At 47.2% G+C, this 23,101-nt stretch overlaps 1 protein-coding gene across 1 annotated transcript in view; it reads left to right on the forward strand.

Moving 5' to 3' along the window:
- The window catches only part of Znf423 (zinc finger protein 423), a 305,842-nt gene that overhangs the window by 95,280 nt on the left and 187,461 nt on the right, over window positions 1-23,101 (forward strand). Inside the window, exon 3 of the mRNA XM_090357672.1 lies at window positions 8,243-8,443. Within this exon, the coding sequence (XP_090213798.1) occupies window positions 8,243-8,443 (201 nt within the window). The remainder of the gene's footprint in view (window positions 1-8,242; window positions 8,444-23,101) is intronic.

Raw genomic sequence — 23,101 nt, forward strand, 5'->3', positions numbered from 1 at the left:
GGAGGGGCACACATTATTGACGATGGTCTGGGTGAGAGATCTGGATGGTCTGGGTGAGAGATCTAGGATTTCGGTTCCACTAGGAACCGAAAACACTTGTGAAATCAGATTTCTCCAAAACAGATGGGAAGGGAAGGGAGGGTGATCCCCAAGGTAGTGGGATGGGCCCTTTACTCCTTGACAGGGAAACTAAGGCACGTCTGCCAAGGTCACGAGCCAGTGCCAGATGTGCTAGGGCAGACAAGATAGCCACTGCAACTCAGCAAAGGAGGGGGTCCTGAGTTCAAGTGAAAAGCCGATGCTCCAGGCGATGTGTCACTTTATTATAGGCAACTTTCTGCTGGAGCTGTGTGGACCCAGTGTCTTGTGTGATTTCTGCAGCCCTGATCCAACCATGGACCATTTATTTGTAAACGGATGGGGAAGGGGACATCTAAGATTTGATCCTCTGCTTTGCTGAGTTGCAGTCTGTCTTGTCCACCCTAGCCCATCTGACCTCTGTAAAATAGCTTTGATGCTGATACCTCCCTTGCCTGGCCACAGGTCACCAAGCAGGATAATGAACCAGAAGGTTCTTCTTGTCCCGCTGTTTGTCATTTTTGCCTTCAATTCTAGCATTCTTGACAAGTGAAGTGATGTTCTCAGCAAGGTCTAGTCATTTCCCCAGTCGGCTGCTGGCAGTGGAGAGGGTTGCACAGTGCCATGACCCTTCCAGCCAGGGCAGGTGTGGCTCCTCTGGCCTGCTTTATAGTTCTGTTCACATAGCCATTGATACTGATCGGACAGCAGGGACCCTCATACCGCCACCCCAAAGTTGTTGCTCTGTTTAAGAAGCAGAACTTGGTCAGCAAATTATGTGTTAAAATATTTGCTCACAGCTTGGTTGTCAATGGCACTCTTGGGCTGAATGCTAAGTGTTACCTTACACGGCAAACATCTGAAACCTGGAAATAAATAATGGCTGCCGTGGCATTTGGGACCAGCAATGGAGACACAAGTAGAGCACCTTGTTGGGGTTGATGGGGAAGCAGGTGGACTTGAACAGTAGCAATTCTCCCCTCCCCCCCACACACACACACTGGTCCTGGGGCTAGAAGTTAGGGCCTGGGCAATGTTACTGAGCTTCAGCTCCACTTCCAACTTTTTCGGGTAATTTAGTAGAAATGAGAGTTGCACAGCCAGGCACTGGTGGCTCAAGCCTGTAAACCTAGCTACTCAGGAGGCTGAGATCTGAGGATCACGATTTGAAGCCAGCCTGAGCACGAAAATCCATGAGACTCCTATCCCCAATTAACAACCAGAAAACTGGAAGTGGTGCTGTGTGTGGCTCAAGGAGTTGAATGCTAACTTTGTACTGAAGAGGTCAGGGACAACACCCAGGCCCAGAATTCAAATCCTATGACCATCATCACCGCCACGAACAACAAAAATCTCACAGATCTTCTTGCCTAGTCTGGTTTGGACCTTAGTCCTTCTTGGCTTTCTGAGTAGCGAAGATTACAGGTGTGAGCCACCAGGGCCCAGCAGTAGTTGATATTTTGGAGGTTTCCATGCACAGGTTTGTACCTTCCAAAGGGGCAGATACCCTCCATCCTCAAAATCAAGGCTTCCTGCAAGGCACTCATATGGTATGATGTCTCTAATACTTATACCAACTTAAATTTCACCTGTGTTGGGTTGACACAACAGCAGCACTTGGAAGAAATCACGAACTACCATTTCCCATGGCTTATTAAGACCCAAGCATCAGGTTTTGTGTTTATTTCTTCGTTAAAGTAATCTAACTTAATTAAGGGAGTCTCAGAGACGGAAAGGGACTTTTTAAAGATCTTGTGTTTCTTGTGTTTCTACTGGCACATGGTACTTAGATAGCTGCTCATCCCACCAAGTGCTGTCCATTTGGGCAGGCTCCTTTCTGGCACAGAAGATATTGGAGACTCCAGAGGCAGGCCAGTGGTTTAGAGTTGTTCTCAGAACCCAGAATCTTGACCCACCTGGGGTCATGGTGTACTTTCTTACTGTTCATTCCTTTGCTTTGACATTCACTTACTCACCTGTACACCCATTTGTCCACCTCACATTTTCTGTTTGTGTGTGTGTGTGTGTGTGTGTGTGTGTGTGTGTGTGACATTACTGAGGCTTGAACTCAGAGCCTTGTGCTTTCTCTTAGTTTTTTTTTTTTTTACTCAAGGCTACCGTTTGAGCCACATTTCTACTTCTGGCTTTGTTATTCTTTTGTGCTAGCCCTGGGGCCTGAACTCAGGCCCTGGGCACTTCTGGCTTTTGCTTTTTTTTTTTTTTTGATAGTTATTTGGAGATAAGAGTCTCAAGGGTTTTCCTGTGCAAGCTGTCTTTGAATCATGATCCTCAGATCTCAGCCTCCTGCATAGCTAGGATTACAGGTATATGAGCCAATGGTGCCTCGCTCACATTTGTTAGGTATATATTCTATTCTGGTCTTTGAAGCCACTATGATAAAACAGGGCTGAGAAGCACCCTTAGTTTGTAGCAAATATGCATGTGCTATGACTAGCACACACATTGTGGGCGGAGTAAGGAAATGTGTGTGTGATTTTTGGCTCTGGCATGGCTTTCTAATGAAAAGCATTGTGGGTGGAAGGTTTGCTTATGAGAGTCTTCCCAGCCCATACCTCTGGCTCAGGGGGATAGATTTCACAGGGTGTGATCTCATGGGGTCAAGTAGAGTTGTCCATACAAAGCATCCCCATTATATTTTAGGCAGAAGCTTTGAGATGGCTAGGATTTGACTTTATCTGACAGTAAACAATGCAGGCGCATTTGCTTGCCCTCTGTCCTTACTCCATGGATATGGAAGCTGGTTTCGTTGAAACCGATTTCTTTTTTAACTCATTCAGCATAAATGAGGCTTCACTGTGTGTCTTTCTGCACCAGGGTTGGGGGACATTGCTGAGCAAAAGCAGACACAGCCCCCTGCCCTCATGGAGCTTGCTGTCTGGTGGAGGATGTCCAGACCTAGGCTTAACGCAACACTGTGATTTCTCAAGCCAGTTAGGCTGCCATTCTCTCTTGTTGTTTCTTGTATAGTGGCAGTCACATGGTGGTTGGGGCTTAAGTCATGTGAAGACTGTGGACTCCTAAGTTGGTGTTGGAGGCTGGGAACTGGACTGGGAGCATTCATTGGTGTTTTCTCCGTAAGTCACGTGCTTCTCATAGGCTGGAAGCTGAATTTTTGGTGGGAGTATCTCAGGAGGTCAGGAGACTCAGGGGAAAGCTGAAAGCCCTCTTCCAACCTACCCTTGGAAACCCTGAACATCAGGAGACACAGGCTGGTGGCTTACTTCTGTAATCCTAGCTACTCAGAACAATGATGTGATCTGAGGGCCACGCTTTAAAGCCAGCCCTGTTAGAAAAGTCTTATGAGATGGCATCTTCAGTTAATCAGCAAGATGCCAGGCTGGAGGAGTGTCTTAAGTGGTAGAGCGCCAGCTGTAAGCAAGCAAGGTACAGGCCTTGAATTCAAACCTTGGTACTGGGGAAAAAAGACAGAGGGGGGTGGAGAGGAAGAAAAGAAAAAGAAACCTTGACTATCATTCCCATTGTGTTCTACTGGTCAGAAATAGTAACTAAGGCTCTCAGTCCAGAAGGGAGTTGGGAGTCTCTTCAGTGGGAAGAGGCAGTCTGGCTCAATTTGGTAGAGTGCTAACCTTGAGCTGAAGAGCTCAGAGACAGCTCCCAGGCCCAGAGTTCAAGCCTCATGACCCCCCCCCCAAAAAAAAAGACAAAAAGGAGACTTTCCTGCATTGGGGAGTCAAGGGCTCACTGCAGATCGGGAGGGGTGGGAAATATTGGGAGTGTTCCTGAGACAGAGTAAGCAGAGACACCAGGCATGCAACAAGTATTGTGGATGCTGGCTGCTCCTGAATGAGCGCTAATTGGAAAACAGCAATGTGAATTGTCTGGAATGGAGTTTGAGGTTAGGTAGGTGGGGAAGCTTTGTCACTTGAGTGAGGAGGCCAGCACTATTTGGGCCAGTTTGGTTTGCTTGTCCCTTTCTCATGACGTTGAGGGAGAAACCCTTGATTCAAAATCCATTTAGCTGAGGTTTCTTGGACTTGCAGCTGCTGTACAGTGTCTTGGAGAGCTGGGGAGGGGGGAGACTGAAGGAAGGGTGGGACTGAAGAAGCTTAGCCAGGCTGTCTCCAGGAAGTCCTTCACAGCTCCAGAAGTATCCAGCATACCCAAGCAAGCTGGCTGACATCTCCCAGGGACTCAGAGCCAGGTGATCTGCCTCCTGTACTTGCTTATGCCCAACCTCGGCAGGGACCAGGAATGACCTCTGGAACTGGAAAGAGCAGGTGTGGGACAGGTTGAATCATCTGATTAGATGAGGCTGGGTCAGATTAATAGCGATGGCCAAGTCCCATGGTTCTTGAGAGCTTAGTGACTGCTCAAGGATGGGAAAGAGAAGACCCTAGAGAGTTCTGGCAGGTGGCTGTTCCCTGACCCCAGAATTTCTACCTCCTTGGCCTGTAGTCTCAGAGAACTGAGATCCTAGAAGTAAGAAGTACATGCAATTCTAGCTACTCAAGAGACTGAGATCGGGAACTGGAGGTTCAAAGCCACCCTGGGCAGAAAAGCCTGTGGCCTGTGAAATTCTTTTTTGTTTTTTGGTGTGTGGGTCATGAGGATTGAACTCAGCCTGGGTGCTGTCCCTTAGCTCTTCAGCTCAAGGCTACTGCCCTACCCCTGGACCTGGGTGTTGTCACTGAGCTCTTCAGCTCAAGGGTAGGGCATTAGCTACCACCCTACCCTTGAGCCAAGCCCCACTTCCCATTTTTTAGAGGTTAATTGGAGATAAGAGTCTCAGGTCCTTTCATGCCTGAGCTGGTTTTGAACCTTGATCCTCAGATCTCAGCCTCCTGAGTAGCTAGGATTACAGGTGTGAGCCACGGTGCCTGGCCTAAGTTCGTGAAATTCTTATCTCCAGTTCACCACCAAAAAAAGAAAAACGACACACACACACACACACACACACACACACACACACACACATACACACACACACACTTGAGCAAGGGGCCTAGTGGTAGAATACTTGCCTAGCATGCATGAAGCTATAGGTTTGATTCCTGGGTAACACATACACAGAAAAAAGCCAGAAGTGGCACTGTGGTCTAACCTCGAGCAAAAAGTGTCCAAGGACAGTGCCCAGGCCTTGAGTTCAAGTTCCAGTACTGTTGCAACAACAAAAAAAGTGGAGGGAGGTAGGATGGAGTAGAGAAGAGGGGGAGAAGGAGGAAGAGGAGGAGGAGAAGTAGGAGGAGTGAATAATTACCAGTAGCATGTGTAGGAGCTATCCATTCCTTGTATGACCCTGCGGAGTCTCAGTTTTCTCATTCGCCAATGGAAAAGTAACATCATTCATTCGTTCATTCATTCTCCGCAGGGTAAAGCTGTAATACTGATGGGTATGCAAGTGCACTGCAGTCCCAGTGAGGGTTTCTAGTTCTCCAGGTTCTGGTTTTTCCAAGTCAGGGAAGAAGCGTCCCTTTTGGGAAGTCCCCTCACAGAACTTCAATCAATAGTTTTGCCTTTCGGAGGATCAGGTTGTCTCTGCTTGCCACTGGCCGGGAACCCAGAGGATGAGGTCCAATGCTTTCTCTGCCCTGAGCTTCCTTCAACCTCTGCCCCTTAGCTCTTCTCTTTCTGAACAGCCACCGTGCCTTCTCATTAGTAGCCAGCCTAAGAGGAGGTGACAATTCCTTAAAACAGATTTATATTCTTGGATAACTTTATGGACTTTTGCTGTGTAAAAACTGGAGAGTTGACATTCTAATTTATCTACTCCCGAGTCAACAGGATGTACCAGATTTAAAGAGATCAAATGTAGTGTAATGTTTGTGGTTTCAGTTGTAGATTAGATGAGCTATTATAAAAAGCGCTGCCAAGTAAATACGGCCAAAAAAAAAAAAGTAACAAGCAGATAATTTAAATATGTCTATTAAATTGTGTGTTAAGCAAAGTAGTGGAAGCATGGTGTGGAATGCAACTTATTATCTGGAGAGTCAGTGTGGTAGATAAAACTGGAATTATGGCTTTTTTTTTTATCCTCTGCAGGACATTTTTTTTTTTATTACTAAAGGAAGAAACAGTAAACCAGGAATTTCAGAGATGGGCGCTTGACTATACAACCATAGCTGCGTGATGACTTACAATATTGAAACCTCCAAATGATATTCTTTGTTTCTTTACCTTCTATTTCTCGTGATTACTGCCACCACAGCAGATCAGATTTCCTGAGATAAATATGCTGCCTGACTTTTCATGGGATTTCTGTATTGCCAGTAGTTGGCTTGTTCTGATAATAATAATAAAAAAAACCCTAAAAATTGTACATTCCTTAATTGGTAAGAAGAGAGATGTTTTGATGGGCCACAAATGGAAGCATTGATTTTTACTGCCTGCGCTGCATGTCAGGCACCGTTCCCGCCACGGAAGGCAGCAGCTGGCTCTCCCATGAGCTGATTTGTGTTCCCAGGTTCTTGATGTCAGATGCTTGGAAGTGCATGTTCTGTGAGGACAGGAGAAATGGAGCCCTTATCACATTATCTGTATCTAAATTGAAATATTTATAGGACTGTGCTTTCTGCCTCGAATCGAATGCATTCTTAGTTTCCTCCCCCCCCCCCCCCTCTTGCTTTGGTGACTGGCCCTGAAGGGTTTAAAGGTTCTGTGCTGAACCTTTCTCTGTAACTGTGATGTTACCTGCACACAAGACACAAAGTGTACACATGGGTGCATGCACTTTTGCCTCCATGTATATACATTTGCCTAATTATGTTTATTCACAGTAGAGATTTCTTTGTTTCATTTAAATCTGTGCTGAGTTTTTTTGACTGGTGGATTTGATTTCCAGGATGTTTTTTGGTTTTTTTCAATTACAGGTTCCTGCTTTGTGTGTGTGTGTGTGTGTGTGTGTGTGCGCGCGCGCGCGCGCACGTGTGCGTGCACGTGCCATGGGGCTTGAACTCAGCCTGGGTGCTGTTCCTGAGCTCTACAGCCCAAGGCTACCACCCTACCCTTGAGCCAAGCCCCACTTCCCAGTTTTCTAGAGGTTAATTGGAGATAAGAGTCTCAGGTCCTTTTGTGCCTGGGCTGGTTTTGAACCTTGATCCTCAGATCTCGGCCTCCTGAGTTGCTAGGATTACAGGCGTGAGCCACCACGCCCAGCTAATGGGCAAATTTTAATCCATTGACATTTAGTAGAATTATACTGATAGATTCCAGGTAGTGTATTTACCATGCTGGCTTTGCACTTTTGCTTACAAGTTCTTGATGTGTTCTGGAAATGAATCTTTAAGATTGAAGCCATATTTCTCCAGATGTACAGAGATGTAAACAAGACAAGACAAAAGAATGTTGGGGCCCATCATCTGAGAGGTGCTATGATGCCCCTCCCCCAGAGTGGAATGGGAATCACAGAGCTGTCTGTCCCTTCAGGGGCCTGGATCACACACTTTGAATGCACAGGACTGTGAAATGGGACTATGTGTGGATATGGATAACCGTGGCTTTGAATAAGCACTGAGCAACCTCCCCACCCCCCCACACAAAGGCATCATAAAATGATTCTGCAGATTGGCCACTCCTGTGCCCAGTGCACAGAATACGTTTTTTATTTTAAAGAAACTGGTTCAATCATTCCTGAGGCTGGTTGACATTCTGTGGGGCAGCACCTAAGTCCCGGATGAGGGCCTCCACACATTTAAGCTTGTGGTTTGATTCTTCAGGGTGCTTCAAGCACATGCACGTTCACTATCCCTGTGGAGGGCCAGTGAGGCTAAGAGCCCCTCTGGCTCTCAACTGCAAGGCTTTGAGGAATACTACAAGTCGAGGGGCATTAGAAGCAGCTGATGTGGGCTCCAGAGAACGTGTTACAGAGTTGGGATTTCAGGAGACAAATGTTAAAGCATTTTCTTCTCTCTGAGGTGTCATGACCCCCAGCAGCCATGCACGGAGGGAAGACGACAAGAAATCCCCCTAGAAATTTGCGCCACGAATTCAAGAATCTAGTTGCGAATTATGGCACCACATGCTACAAAAACCCCCTATATATTAATATACTGAGAGGTGTCAAGAATAATGGACCCCGGGAGGTAGAGTAATTAAATGTATCTTAATAAATGCCGGGCGATTCTTTTTAAAACCCTTTCCCAAGACCCCGTCAGCTGACATGGACCTGTATTCTTCCTGTTGGCAGGAGGCCTAGAAGGAGAGCCTGAGTGTGATCGGAAAACCAGCCGCGCGCTGGAAGACCGGAACAGCGTGACTAGTCAAGAGGAGAGAAATGAGGATGATGAAGACATGGAGGATGAGTCAATTTACACCTGCGATCACTGCCAGCAGGACTTCGAGTCTCTGGCAGACCTGACGGACCACCGGGCCCACCGCTGTCCTGGAGGTAATGCTAAACAGCACGGGGATTCTGACAGGTGGTTACACGGATAATTGGACATAGCAACAGCTTGAAGCCTCGAGTGAGATTAAAGAATTAATAATGTAATTTTACAGTTAATGTCATTTTATTGTGGTGTCTTGGGTACCCTGTATCGCCTTTTAAATAAAATTAAAAATAAAAGCAACAGCTTTCCGGCAGGCAGGAATTAGGTGGAGGCACTCTATCTCTGTCCTTGCCTAATCATACTCGGTAGTACATGGGCCTTAAGTGGGCACATTGCACCCCACAATTCTGGAAGGTCTTTTGGAAAGCCAGCAATGAAGAGGCTTTAGTTCAAAGTTAAGCAGCTTAAGTGTGGAAAGGCCAAGGGTAGGTTATACAGATGGGGCCCCCATCTCCTCTCTAAGGAGAAGTGTTAGGTCTGATGGAAGGCCCGCCTTCGTGAACTCAGTGTCTTGGAGGAGTGCAAATCCATGGTTTCACCAGCTTCTGATTTCATGAGCTGTGTGTGTGCATGTGCACACGTGTGTGTTTCTTGGGGGTGTAGCAGTCTTGCTTCAGGGGTTCACACATTTTGGGGCTTAAAGATTTGCACAGGGATTTGTGTTCTTTATACAAGCATCCTGAGGCATCTTCTTTGTCTGTGGTTCTTGGATTAAACTTATGGATGTTGGTTTTTCGGGGGAAAGCCTAAAGTCTAGGGTTCTACAGGAGACCTGGGGGAAATTTTCCCCTTGTAAGTAGACTGACACTCAAAGCACTTGCCTACTCGGTATCTCATGCCATCTTGAAGATTTGAAGGTGATTGCTGGGGAACTTCTATAGCTTGCCCTCTAGTGGTGGCAGTACCTGCACAACCCTGGCTATATCAAGTCCCTATTCTTACCCTCCTGAAGGATCAGGCTGAAAAAACAGAACATAACCAAAATGAAAAAACAAAAACAACAGGAAACAACAAAACCACAATGGACCATTTTGGTGCTCTGAAATCCAACCCTTAGTCATCTGGGATCTATGCTATTTCAGCCAGAGGCTGATTTGTATTTCTAAAGTTGGGGTGGGAAGAAGACCTATGGGGCTTTCACCGTGAATGAGAGCCAGCCCCTCTGCCACTCTCACAGAGCTGTGTGGTGGCAAATCTAAGGTATCTTCAGAACCCTAAGCTTTTGACTCTTGATCCTGCTTGAGGAAAAATACATAGGTGTTTATTTCTTGATCTAGCTAAGAATTGAGGTGGAATTTTAACTGCAAGAGAATGCTTTTAACCACTGAACTGGCATTCCAACCAGAAGATACTCTTTTTCTATTTTAAACGGGACAGCAGCAAGGCCTTTGTGATGGTCCAGGCCTGGTCTCTGAGCTCTCCCACTCCTACCAAGGCTGCACCTACAGCCTGGGCGACGGGCTTGACTCACATTCTATCAACCACCCTCTCAAGAGCACTTGCATCTCTAGTGGAGAAGAAACTGGGAGATGAGGACTGTGCACAGGTGTGGCTAATTGTGCCTGACTTCAGCAGTTCTGCCTCTGGCTGAACTCCACACTGCCTGTTCTTCTCGATGCTGGAGGTGTCCACTGGTGGTCTCGTTCACTTCCTCACAGAACCGCCCTAACAACCTCCATGGCCACACGGGACCCAGGAATGTCCCCAAACCCTGGTGATTGGAAGGGAGTCAGAAATTCCTTGAAAGAATATGAGAAGCCACTTTACCTAACAGCATCTCTGAGAAATTCATTACCACCCTGCCAGAGGTGTGACCCAGGCTGTTTCCCTGACACACTGAGACACAGATTTTTCTTTTTTCCCCCTGGGACTTAGGGTCTCAGCTGACCGAGATGGACCACTGGGAATTGTGAGTGCTGGACTCCAAATATTTTTGCACCACGGACACCTTCCACCATGCATGTTTCCTAGGCTTTCTGGGGCAGTGTGTCTGGTGTGTTTGGGGCTTTAGGTCTTGGTGCTCTGTTGCTCCAGCCAGTCTGAACTGACCTCTGTAAATGTTTTTTCTCATATATATATATATATATATATATCACTATGCAGTATATAATACATATGTAATGCATATAATATGATATATATCATATATAGTATTTACTATATATATGTACATACTACATGTATTATGCATATATTATATAAACCATATACATAAACACACCATATATGTCATATAGACTGCATATATACCATATATAATATAGATGTATATATATATGTTTTTACATATAAATTTAAATTTATATGTAAATATAGTGTGGTACTAGGGACTGACCCAGGGCCTTGTACTTGCTAGGCAGGCACTCTACCACTGAGCCATGCCTCCAGCCTTTCTTTGTATTATTTGATTATTATTGTTTTGTTGGTACTGGGGCTTGAACCTCAGAACCTAGGCACTGCTCCTTAGCTTTTTTGCTCAAGGCTGCTGCTCACTCACTTGAGCCATAGCTTCGTTTCTGGCTTTTGTGTGGTTAATTGAAGATAAGAGTCTCAGGGCTTTTCCTGTCCAGGCTGCTTCAAACTTGAATCCTCAGATCTCAGCCTCATGAATAGCTAGGTTTATAGGTATGAGCCACTGGTAACCTGGCTAGTATGGATTTTTCTTTTTTTAAGCCATGGAGCTTGAACTCAGGGCTTGGGAGCTGTCCCTGAGCTTTTATGCTCAAGGTTAACATTCTACCACTTTGAACCACAATTCCACTTCTGGTTTGGGAAGATAGGAGTCTCATGGAATTTTCTGCCTGGACTGGCTTTGAACCACGATCTGTAGATCACAGCCTCCTGAGTAGTCAGGATTACAGGTGTGAGCCCAGCACCTTGCTTAGCATGGGTTATTTTTGAGGCCAGGTCTTACTTTATGCCCAGGCCAGTTTGGGTTGCGGTCCTTGTACTTACACTTCCCCATGTCTTTCAGGGTGATAGGTATATACCACTGCACCCAGCCATTATGCTTCCCCTTGCCAGGGCCGCCCCACATAGCCATTGGTTGAGATTGAGTTTCATGAACTTCTTTTCACCCAGGCTGGCCTTGAACTATGATTCTCCCCAGTGGCTCGAGCCACTGCACTTGAATTGACATGACCTACATGTCGATAGATCTATAGTAAATATAGAGATAGCGTATCTACCCATCTATCTGACACGTGAAGATTAGCTTCTGTCTTTATACCAGAGCAATATAAGAATGTAGTAACAGGCCAGGCTAGTGTTTGCTGGACACTCAATATCGGCCATTTGTACCCCTGGTACTTACTAGATGCTGTAACAGGGAAAGGCTTCAAGTGAGCATCGCTGCTGTCAGGGATTGCCTACCCAGGAGGACAGCCCAGCAGAGCTGCTGTGGACAAGAGTATCTTATTTCAGAGTCAGTCTGTGAGGAAGCATGGGAAAAAAAACCTACGTGTCTTCCTGTCTCTCACTAGCGGCTGGCACAGAACACTGTTAGAGATTGTTTGCCACTATAACCAGTCAGCTCTACAGGAAAGGTAGCCTGCTCACCCCCCATCCAGGTCAGCTTTGTTGCTGTCTATCGGGAGACCCCTGGGTTGAGGACTGGTTCCCAAGATTGTCTCCCCTTGTGAGCTTCAGCTTGTCTTCTGTGCTTCTGACCAATGGATTGTCAGCTGGGTTCCCACATCTCCTTTTTGCAGCTGATTTCCTAGATTAGCTCAGAGAACTCAGGGCAGTACTTTTTTGTATCAACTCATTAGAAAGGGTGTCCCAGAATGGGGTGCCAAGAATGCAGAGTAAAGTGCAAGAGAGGAGATGTCGCTTCCCTGCCAATTTGCATGTATCCCCTTCCTGAATTTTTCTAAGACTTTTTGGTTTTATCCAGCCTTCATTATATAAAATAAGCAATTAGATAATTTGGCTGTTGATAATCAATGTAACCGCTAGCTTCTCTTCTGTCCCTGAAGGTTGGGGAATAAATTATATATATATATTTCACTATCTTAGGCCTTATCTGTTGTTGAAAACCTGGCACCTGCTCAGATGTAGAGTCTTGTGTCTATAGTTCCAGCTACTGGTGAGGGGGAGATTAAGAATATTTCAGTTCAAGACCAGCCCATGCAAATGGAGAAGGCCCCATCTCCAACTCTCAGTGAAGTATGGTGGAATATGTCTGTGTTCCCAGCTACATGGGAAACATAGATAAGGAACTTGTGGTCTAAGGCCATGCCCAAGTAAAAAATTGAGTCCCTATATGAAAAGAAACAAAATTTAAAAATTAAAGGCGGGGGAGATGACTAGGGTATGGCCAAAGTGGTAGAGCATTTGCTAGGCAAGGTCCTGAGTTCAAAGAAACAAAAGAAAGGAAGGAAGGAAGATGTATAGGTAAGCAGGGAGAAAGAATGCTTTTATAAGTCCTGCTTCTCTTTCAGTCTCTGTCTGTCTCTCCCCCGCCCCTGTTATCTTAGGAAAACCAAGCTTAAAGGTGTGAAGTGTTGCATTTTATGACATGGGATGAAACAAGCAAAATTCTCATCCTCCCATTCCATCTCATGTCTCCAACAACTGGTTTTCCCTTGTTTCTCTCCAGCCCCTGCCCTCACCGTGACAAACATTCCGATACTTGGAGTGAGGAACGCAGTGTTTTGTATTCTACATTGTCACCTGTCTTGAATGCAGTTTATTTAGAGTGGGTTGGCAGAGGGATCTCTGGGCTCTGTGTCTTAACATTTTCAGAATAAACTGTTCCTTGTTACATGCTTTTCTGCATGCCCGGGTTTTTGTTTGTTTGTTTGTTTGTTTATTTCGAGGAGGGTGTCCTCCTTTCCAATAGCAATGTTCAAAGGGAGGAGGCTGGGAAGTGTGCCCACAGGGCTATAAACTGTGCCCGTCCAGGTCCCCAAGCTGAGCACCGCTGGCCTCTGTAGGTCTTGGGCCTCTTTGCTAAAGGACAACTGATACATTTGTTTATTTGTTAGAGGAGGGAGAGGCAGACAGGATCGCTGGAGAAAGATGGAGATGCTTGCTCTATGGAATTGTAGTGGCCTCCAGGGCTGGTGTGGAGTTGACCATTGGTTTCTTTACTTTGGCCCTGTTCCCTGATCTTTGTGACTTTCTGGGTGCAATGGGTTAGCCGGAGATCTCTTGGGGGTGCTGACAGTCTCATGTCCAAGTGGGACCTGTCGCACGTTTCTACTCCGCCACTCTGCGGTGTGGGCCACTGTCCTGGCACAAAGCCTGGGGTACAGATGGTTCTCTCTCCAGCCCCACCCCACACAGTCCCGCCCCTCATCAGTTTCTGCCTGTGATTTTGAAGTAGGTTTGAATGTGCTTAGCAATCATTTTCCACCACGGAACATGATGATAAGAGCCTCGTCTGTTTTGTCTTCTGTTACATTCAATGGTTAATGCATGTTTGTTGCAGGAATACATGATCTTATCTCATCTTCTACCCTGTTGGTTATCACTTGTTCCCATTTTATACATTGGGCGACTAAAATCAGGGCACTCAAAAGTCAGAACGTGAACACAGGTTGGGGGATGTGTGCGATTCTAAACTAAACTCCAGACTTTAAGCTTAACTTAAAAAATTATGTGAGGTTCTTGCATCACAGTGGCTTATGCCTATAATCCTAGCTACTTGGAGGCAGAGATAGGAGGACTGCAATTTGAGGCAAAAAAAACCCCCAAAACTAATGAAGTCCTATCTCAAAGATAAGTCAGATGTGATGGTTTGTACTTTAGCTATGCAGAAGGAGAATAAAAGCTACCTCAGAAGGAGAATAAAGGCTACCACCATCTAAGGCTAGGCCTAAGCACAAGTTTAAGGCCCTATCTGAAAAAATAACTACGGCAAAAATGGTATGGGAGTGCTTCCTGCCCCGGCATGCTCAGGCTGATCTTGGAGCTTGAACTCAGGGCCTGAGCACTGTCCTTGAGAGTTTTTTTTTTTAACTGAAGGCTAATTAGTACTCTACTACTTGAGCCACAATTCTACTCTGGTTTTTTTGGTGGTTAATTGGAGAGGAGTCTCATGGGCTTTCCTGCCTGAACTGGGTTTGAATCTCAGTTCTTAGACCTCAGCCTCCTGGGGGGTTAGGAGTAGAGATGTGAGCCACCAATGGCCAGTCGAAGTGTATTTTAAGACATGGAGTTCAAAAACCAAAGAAGGGGCCGGGAGTTTGGCCTAGTGGTTAAAGTGCTTGCCTAGCATGCAGAAGACCCGGGTTCGATTCCTCGGTACCACATACATAGAAAAAAGCCAGAAGTGGTGCTGAGGCTCAAGTGGTAGAGCTCTAGCCTTGAGAAAGTCCAAGGACAGTGCTCAGGCCCTGAGCTCAAGCCCAGGACTGGCAAAAAAAAAAAAAAAAAAAAAAACCAAAGAAATAAAAACACCAACCAACAAACAAAATAAGACAGGCATTGTCACCCAAACCCACATAAAACAACAAATAAAACAACAACAAAAAAGAGGTAAGGAGGATTATTTTTTTTTTTCCAAATGACAACAGCAGACAGGAGCTGATGGCTCACACCTATAATCCTAGCTACTCAGGAGGCTGAGATCTGAGGGCTACATCTTGAAGTCAGCCCGTGCAGAAAAGTTCCCACTAGACTCTTCTCTCTAATTAACCACTCAAAAATTGGAAGTGGAGCTGTGACTCAAAGTGGTAGAGTACCAGCCTTGAGCAACTAAGCCCAGGGATAGTACCCAGGCCCTGAGTTCAAGACCCACAATTGACACCCCCCCAAAAAAGAGACAAACACAAAAATGTGTTCTTCAGGGATAATTTTCTGCCCAGTGTAAGGACAGGGACTGAGGAGTACCTGGAAGAAAGGTGAATCTTCTGTCTCTGGGAAGGAAAGATGCTGCCACATAGAAGGCCAAGTGGAAAGCGTATTATACTTTGGTTTATTCAGCTGTGGCCAGAGGGACCTGTGACATACAATTACAGGTTTGGGCCTGCAGAAAGGTTGGCACCTTTGCCAGCCTTGCTCTTCTCTGCTCATGGGTTAGAGCTTGCTTTGTGTGCCAGTGCAGGCCCCTTTCATGTTCCTGGTTCCATTTGGGCAGAGCAGAGGAGCTGGGGCGCTTGGCTAAGCATCGTGCCCCAAGCCCACAGGTGTGAGGAGGTACTTGAAACAAGCATCCCACCATGACACATGACCCTTTGGCACCAATGGATACCATACAGTGCAAAAGGCCGGTTAGTCTGTATAATAAGACCTTTCTTGAATGTAAATGGCTACAAAAGAGCAAGAAGCAATCCTGATGATGTTGGCCATACGATCTCCAGAAACCAAGCAGCACCAAATGAAAAATGTGCATGGGTATGGAGAAGTCAGGAAAAAAAGTGACACTAGAGGCTCAAAAAGGGCAGTGGGCTTTTGTGGGAAAATCATTGTTATGGTACATAGATTTCCCCTAAGTGAATCTGGGCCTAGCCAGAAGCAGGCGGTATTCCAAAGTGCACAAGCTGTCCTAAAGTACATAAGCAGTGAGCATATGTAACAGGGAAGAATATTATGGGAGTGTGGCCTGGTGGTTGAGTATTTTGCCTAGCATGCACAAAGCCCTGGGTTCAGTTCCTCAATACCACATACATAGAAAAGGCCAGGAGTGGTGCTGTGGCTCAAGTGGTATAGGACTAGCCTTGAGAAAACTCAAGGACAGTGTCCAGGCCCTGAGTTCAAGCCCTAGGACTGGCAAAAAAAAAAAAAAAAGAAAAAGAAAAAGATGTGATTGTGGATGGGGTGGGGTGGATGGGCTGTGGGTAGAAATGGGAGTTTGTGGGGATCAGATCCTGGAGCCAGGGGTTCTAAGTGGCATGCAACAGCTGTAGGGGGTAAAAAAATAACCCAGAAAATGACCCAGACACTGCTGGAAATTGGCAGGGAAGGATGCCCTCACACCTCAATGGAGGACTCATTGGGGTTTCATGGTTTAAGATAAGGATGAAGGACATTCTGTCCACCTCCTCCCCAGAAGAAAATTGGATCTCTCACTTGTTGCCAATGGCAAAATAACTCTAAATGGACCAGAAATCTAAACAGAAAAAAGATGTTAAAAGAAGACATTAAAAGAAAACATAGGAGATATATTTGTCATAAATATTAATTTTGCCAGGTGTTGGTGGCACACACCTGTAATCCTAGCTACTCATGAGACTGAGATCTGAGGATCGCGGTTAAAAAGCCAGCCCGGGCAGGAAAGTCTGTGAGACTCTTAAGTCCAATTAACCTCCAGAAAATTGAATGTAGCACTGTGGCTCAAAGTGATAGAGCACTAGTCTTGAGCAAAAAGAGCCCAGGGATAGCACCCAGGCCTCAAGTTCAAGCCTCACAACTGACCAATATATATCTATATAATATACAAATTTAATATATATAATATAAATTTAACATATATATATTTAATAGGATCAAACATGAGGAAGGTCTCTCTAAATATAACCTTAAACCCAGAAGCCATCAAATAGGAGAATGAAACATCCAAGTACATAAAAAAAAAAATCTTTTTTGCATTGCAACAACCACAATAAATCAAGCCAAAGATACAGGAGATACTTTCACTAATGTGTAAGGAGCTCCTGTAAACCTTAAGAAAATGGCCAATAAATCAGCAGAAAAACAGGACAAAGGCTGAGTGGAGGCTGGGCCACCCCCACTTGGGATACCTGCCCTGCCCAAGGCCAATGCCCTCTCTGATTGGCTGGTACCACATGAGTGGTTAGATATTTTGAATACCTCCCATGTGCAAAGGACGAAAATGGAAGCAGAAAAAGAAATACTAGAGGGATCTTAAACATTTTAAAAGATTCAGAGCTCCGTTTATAATAAGAAAACTGTAAGTTTAAACCACAGGGAAATACCATTTTTAACCTACCAGATTGGCAAAGATCAAAAAAGTTAGCTGACCTATCTCACAGGTGAGAATGTATGTGTGTGTTTTATGGTATGTGGATTTGGTATTTTTCTTTTTTCTTCTTGGTCTGTGGATAGCCTTTGCCTGTGGATAGAACACATAGTAGGTCCTCAGTCTTGTCCCCAAGTTTGCTGATCTTGTCCCCAAGCAAGCTTCATCCTGCTCACAAGGCACAGAGATGTCTGCTATTGACACACAGCGGAAATACCAGGGATAAAAATGGTATGAGATAATCATGATAAATGTTCTGCACACAGTGTGTCTCTAATTGGCATGTGACGGGGAAGGGATGCATGGAAGAGATGTCTGAGGTGAGCGTGTATTGTAACTGAGGCTTTGTGAGTAGGAAGGTTGCAGATTTTAGGGACAAGGTATACTGCAAGAGTTCTAAGTAGCATCCTGTAGATTCTCTGACAGGGGTTTCTGGGTACAGAGAGATCACTCACTGCCCATGTCCTGGAAGATTATGGCTTTGTGGATCATCCTGCTAATATGGTGCCACTTGGAAGAAAAGTGGATGGACAGCGGTGAGAGCTGGCTGCTCTGAGTGTCCTGGCTTGGGGGAGTGTGGGCGTGTCTACCGTTCTGCCTGCTCTCAGCCTGCTTGGGGAGCTGGCAGGCTGCTGGGGGTGGCAGGTCTGGGCTGGGCTAGCCAGCTGTGCCCTGAGCATTTGGTGGTGGTATGTGCTTTGGGGACTCCACGGCCTGATTGTGAGAACGAATGCTGCTGCTGCTGCTTCTGCTGCTTATCCACTGGCCCATGTATCTCTTCAGTGTTGGATTCCTCATCTGCTAGTGTAGAAGGCTGGAGAGAGTGGGGCAGTGTGCCTCTGTGTGCAGGTCAGGACGGTTCTGAGGACTGGCCAAAGTGGAGGAGGTTCCTACTATGTTGCCAGGCACATAGTAGGTCCTGCATAGGGATTAAATAGATGAACAGAATGGAGGGGAATGACTGACTTACAGAACTGAGAAGCCTGAGGGTAGCACTGGCTCCTAGCTAGTACCTCTTGTACCTCTGAGGACACCGCCCCACGTCTGTCTTCACAATGTCAGGCCCACATAGGCATGGGCAGAGATGTCCCCAGAAACCCAGATTTCCCCCTCCCAAGTAATTAGTGGCTGTGGATGGAGCTGCCTCTTTCTGGTGGCCAGAGCTGACTTGTAACTAGAATTCAGACTTACCCCGTTCTGCTGCTATGCCACAGAAGCCAGACAAGGTGAGTTGGGGAATCTGAACAGGGTCTGGGTGCTGGAGTTGGAGACATGGTAGCCAGGATGTGTGGTGTGTCCTTCAGGAGGCAAGAATCTGGAGCAGCCAGACAGAAAGAAGCGAAAGAGTCAACCAATGCCCGGTGGTCAGGTACAGGTGACTGTTCCTTTCACCTTGCTTTTGCCAATATCAGCCAACCTGAGAATTGCTAGGAGGCACCGCCCATTCCGACCCTAACTTCGTCTGTTTTCCCGAGAATAACGGGCATCCTGCTTGGGCCAGATACACAGCGTGGCTGTGGTTGCTCAGGGCGGGGCAGATCTAGCCATCACCACCAGGGAATGCAGGGGACAGAGGACTGCGCAGTTCTGCCCGGCTGGGTGGGTGCTTGTGGGGTGCTCTGATCTCTTCAGCACACTCTTCTGGAAGACCTGGTATAATTAAAGAAAAACCACATCATTTGCCAGAGTGGCAAAGGGAGACCATGTCAGAAGAAGGGCACTGGTGGCTCACACTTGTAATCCTAGCTACTCAGGAGGCTGAGATCTGAGGATCATGGTTCAAAGCCAGCTGGGCAGAAAAGTCCCCATGAGACTTTGAATTCCAATTAACCACTAAAAAAAAACCAAAAACCAGAAGTGGAGCTGTAGCTCAAAGTGGTACAGCGCTATCCTTGAGCAAAAGAGCTCAGGGACTGTGCCCAGATCCTGAGTTCAAACCCCCATGACTGACCCAGGGCAGGCAGTGTGGCCCCAGGTAGGTGAGATAGGAGCGGGGCTGGGCTCTGGGGCGGGGCCTGTGGTAGAGCCTACAGTCCTTCATTGAAGCTTCTGGGCTTCATGGCATTGCTATCGCCCTGAGTGAGGCATTGGAGAAGGGGTTCCCAGGGGCGGCTGTACTCTAAAGCTGTGCACCAGGGCTGAGACCCCCAAGCCTGAGAAACCAGGGTTGGTTCTAGGAGCCACAGGGTATTTTGCCCTGTATCAGCCTTCCCTGGTTGGCCAGTGCTTGGCCAGCCAGGGACCACACATCGGAGGGCATACATTTGGGGTGTGGGGAGGAGCCAAGAAGGAGCCTAGGTTTGGGCCCTGCAGCATCCTTTGATTCCAGCAAAGCTTGATCCAGTGATTGGCAGCTGTGAGATGACACCCTCACACAGTAAAACAAAGAACATCCCCAAACAAAATGAGAAACAGACCGAATTTATCTCCCGCCGACTGGGGCATGCAGTTCACGGCGGGCAGTCAGCAGGGGGCCGCGGTGCCATTCTACCTCCTTGGCTGTGTGGCTCCTGGCAGACAGGACAGGAAAAGAACAAGAGGAGGGGAAACCGCCCCGGTCCTGGGCTGAAGTCAAGCTCTGCTCCTGGCTTTGGTCTGTGTTCCAGAGCTCTTAGAAAATGCTGAGTTTTGAGTTAAATATCTCCAGTTGGAGTTGACTGGCCAGAATTCGGCTGCCTTTAAAAATGACATCATGGTTCTGGGGACCATTTGAGAAGACAGTCTGGAGAGGCATCTGGACAGGTGGGGGGGTGACTGATGTGGGAAGATGCCCTGTTGCTCTCTCTGCCCCCATGCCTTCCCCTGCCCTCCGGGAAGGAAGGTGTGGACTCTACAAGTGGGTGGCTGAGCATGTTTGTTCTGGCAAGTGTCAGGAGAGGTGAGGTCTAACTTATGGGAGGGTGAGGAAGGACTGGGGTGTGGGTAGGATGATGGCTGGGGATCAGTTGGGGACCAGGTGTGACACAATTTGTGTCTACCTTGGCCTGTTCAGGCCCCCCCACCCTTCCACATACTGCTACCAGCTGTTTCTCAGGGCAGCTCAGTCCTGGCTGGGCCCTTCTCTCGGGACTGAATCCACCCCACTGACTTGGCCCTACCTCTGGGTCCCCCCTCCCAGCCTCCAATAGGTCATGCTCATGCCTACCACAGGACCTTTGCATTACCTCTCATTCTCACCTGGAGGTTATGTCTGGTTTTCATCTTTATCAAACTACCCCCATTTGATTTTCTTCTTGGCAGTTGTTACTGGAAACGATCTCTCTGATTTTCTTGGGATCATTGTCTCTGGTGAGCAGGGGCTCACTCCGTCCTTATCATACCTTGGTCTGTGGCTGACCTTATAGAAGGCCTGGCACAAGAAAATACTTGTTGGATGGTGTGTTAGGAGCAGCCAGTGTGGTGCTGAGTGGACCTGTTCCCTCCCTTGGGAATCTTGAAGACTTGGAATTCTGGTGGGCCTGGACTGGGCAGCAGTATCTGTTGGCATGGAGAATAGGCTTTTCTCCTCAGCTTTACCAAGCTGCATCTGCTGCACCATCTTTCCTGCTCCAATAATTTTTCTTCCCAGACTTCCTGGGTGCTGCAGAGTGGTGGGTGGGACATTATTCCCTACCATGTACCGGGGATGCCTAAACGTGGGGACACCAAATCAGCAAGCTCGGAGTGGCAGCCAGGACGGTGCAGGGTATGGATAAACAGGAAGTCCATGTCCCGGGGCTGGGGGTATTCTGCAGATAGTGGTAAGCCAGGTAGGATGGAACATACGGGAGTGGGGCTGCAGGATAGATCAGAGCCCCACTCTTCCGTCTCCCACCAAGGCTGACTGGAGTCCCCGTGGTGGAGGGGAGGGCGGCGGGGCAGAGCAGCGCTGCAGAGAGGAGAGCAGTGTTCACTACCCACACAGCCAGGCCTCTGAGCAAGGGTGTGGGACCTTCATGGGAGGGAATGGCCAGGCACACAGTACCAAGATAATGACTTAAAACTTGTCTAGCCAGGGTACTGGGGGCTCACGCCTGTCATCTTAGCTATTCAGGAGGCTGAGATCTGAGAATCACATTTCAAAGCCAGCCCAGAACAGAAAATTCATGAGATTCTTTTTTTCTTTTTTCTTTGCCAGTCCTAGGGCTTGAACTCAGGGCCTGGGCACTGTCCTTGAGCTTCCTCCAGGCTAGTGCTCTATCTCTTGAGCAATAGTCCCATTTCTGGCTTTTTCTGTGTGTCTCACTTTTTGGCTTTTTATGTGATGCCAAGGAATTGAACCTGGGACTTTGTGCATGCTAGGCAAGCACTTTAACCACTAGGCCATACTCCTGGCCCTCCATGACATTCTTATCTCCAATTAACCACCAGAAAACTAGAAGTGGTATTATGGCTTAAAGCAGTAGAGTGCTAGCTTTGAGCAAAAGAGCTCAGGGATAGGAATCCTCTTGGTCAGGGTTCCCATAGAAAGCAGCTGGTGCTTTTATACTGGGGGATCCAGGAACATTTAGTGAGGATCTGAGCCACAGAAGGAGGAGGACTGCATCTCAAGAAGTCAAGGCTGACATGATGGACAGCTTACTGGAGGAGGAGCCACAGGGAGGGCACCAGGGAGGGACCCTACCCCCACCCCCCACCCCCGCCCTGCCAAAAAAAAACCCACTTAACTCTATCTATCTCCTTCCTTACCCTTAAGTACCATGTGAGGTGGCCAGGGGTAGAGGGTGACTCTGGAGAGATCAGAGGGGATGGAGGCACACAGTGGGGATGCAGGCACACAGTGGGGGTGCAGGCATACTGTGGCTACCCCCACCTTCTTGAGATTCCCCCTTTGTAGCTTTATGGGACATTGGCAGTGAAGGAGTCCATGGGAGGTAAAGGTTGGGGACATGTCAAGCCTTTGTTCTGCCACACATGGTTTCATTCACAGACCATTCACAGATGAGAGCTGCTCCTGGGACCTCCAGAGGACAAGACAAGGGAATCTGTGCTCTAAGCACCAAAGCTCTTCTTATGTGTATGCAGGGCAGGGCGTGCTGCAGGCCCAGCTTCCGCTGTCCCCACCCGGAAAATGGGATATTGAGGCAGAATTAGAAGCATGAGTCAGAGGAGGTCTCCATGAGGAGGCATTCAGGATGACATTAGGACTGGCAAGGCTTTTGCGGAGAGCCACCAGTTGTTTTTTTATTTTTTGGTGGGGGGTGACTACGAGGGGAAGGAACAACTGACATAGTCCTGCTGGTGACATGAGTACACGATGGATTGCTTCCCCAAGTCAACTTCTTCCACTTCTGTTTTCCAATGTCACGGTCCCTTCTGGAGATTGAAGGCTCCCTTTCTCACAATCCATTTCTCTGTGCTCATCTGTGGTCCAGGAACCCGGGTGCTGTGTGACTCCTCACTGCTCCAGTGTCACCTAAACTGCTTCACCCCTAAACAAGAGGCAGATGAGATCATCTAGTGCAAATAATAAGACATAAATAAGACACCCACAGATATCACAGTGAAACATAAGAAATGTATTCCATGCACCCACATTTCAAAGGTCCCTGATAAGGGTTTTCCCCGCTCTGTTCCCCTGGTTCACTGTTTTGGCAAGCACTCTACTGGGTTTTCCTTACCACCATGTGTGTTCCCCAACCCCTGAGACACACTCTAGCATCCCTGAAGTCATGAGCCCTGTCTTCTGGCCACTGGCTTGTCGTGGTGTAATTTACCCTGTCTTCTGTTTTTCATTTGTAGTCCTACATAAAATAATAGTATGTTTTACAATCCATGTGCCTTGCATTTGATGAAACAGGGGGCGTGTGTC

This window comes from Megascapheus bottae, chromosome 24 (genome assembly GCF_031878675.1).
Source record: "Megascapheus bottae isolate mThoBot1 chromosome 24, mThoBot2.hap1, whole genome shotgun sequence".
NCBI lineage: Eukaryota > Metazoa > Chordata > Mammalia > Rodentia > Geomyidae > Megascapheus > Megascapheus bottae.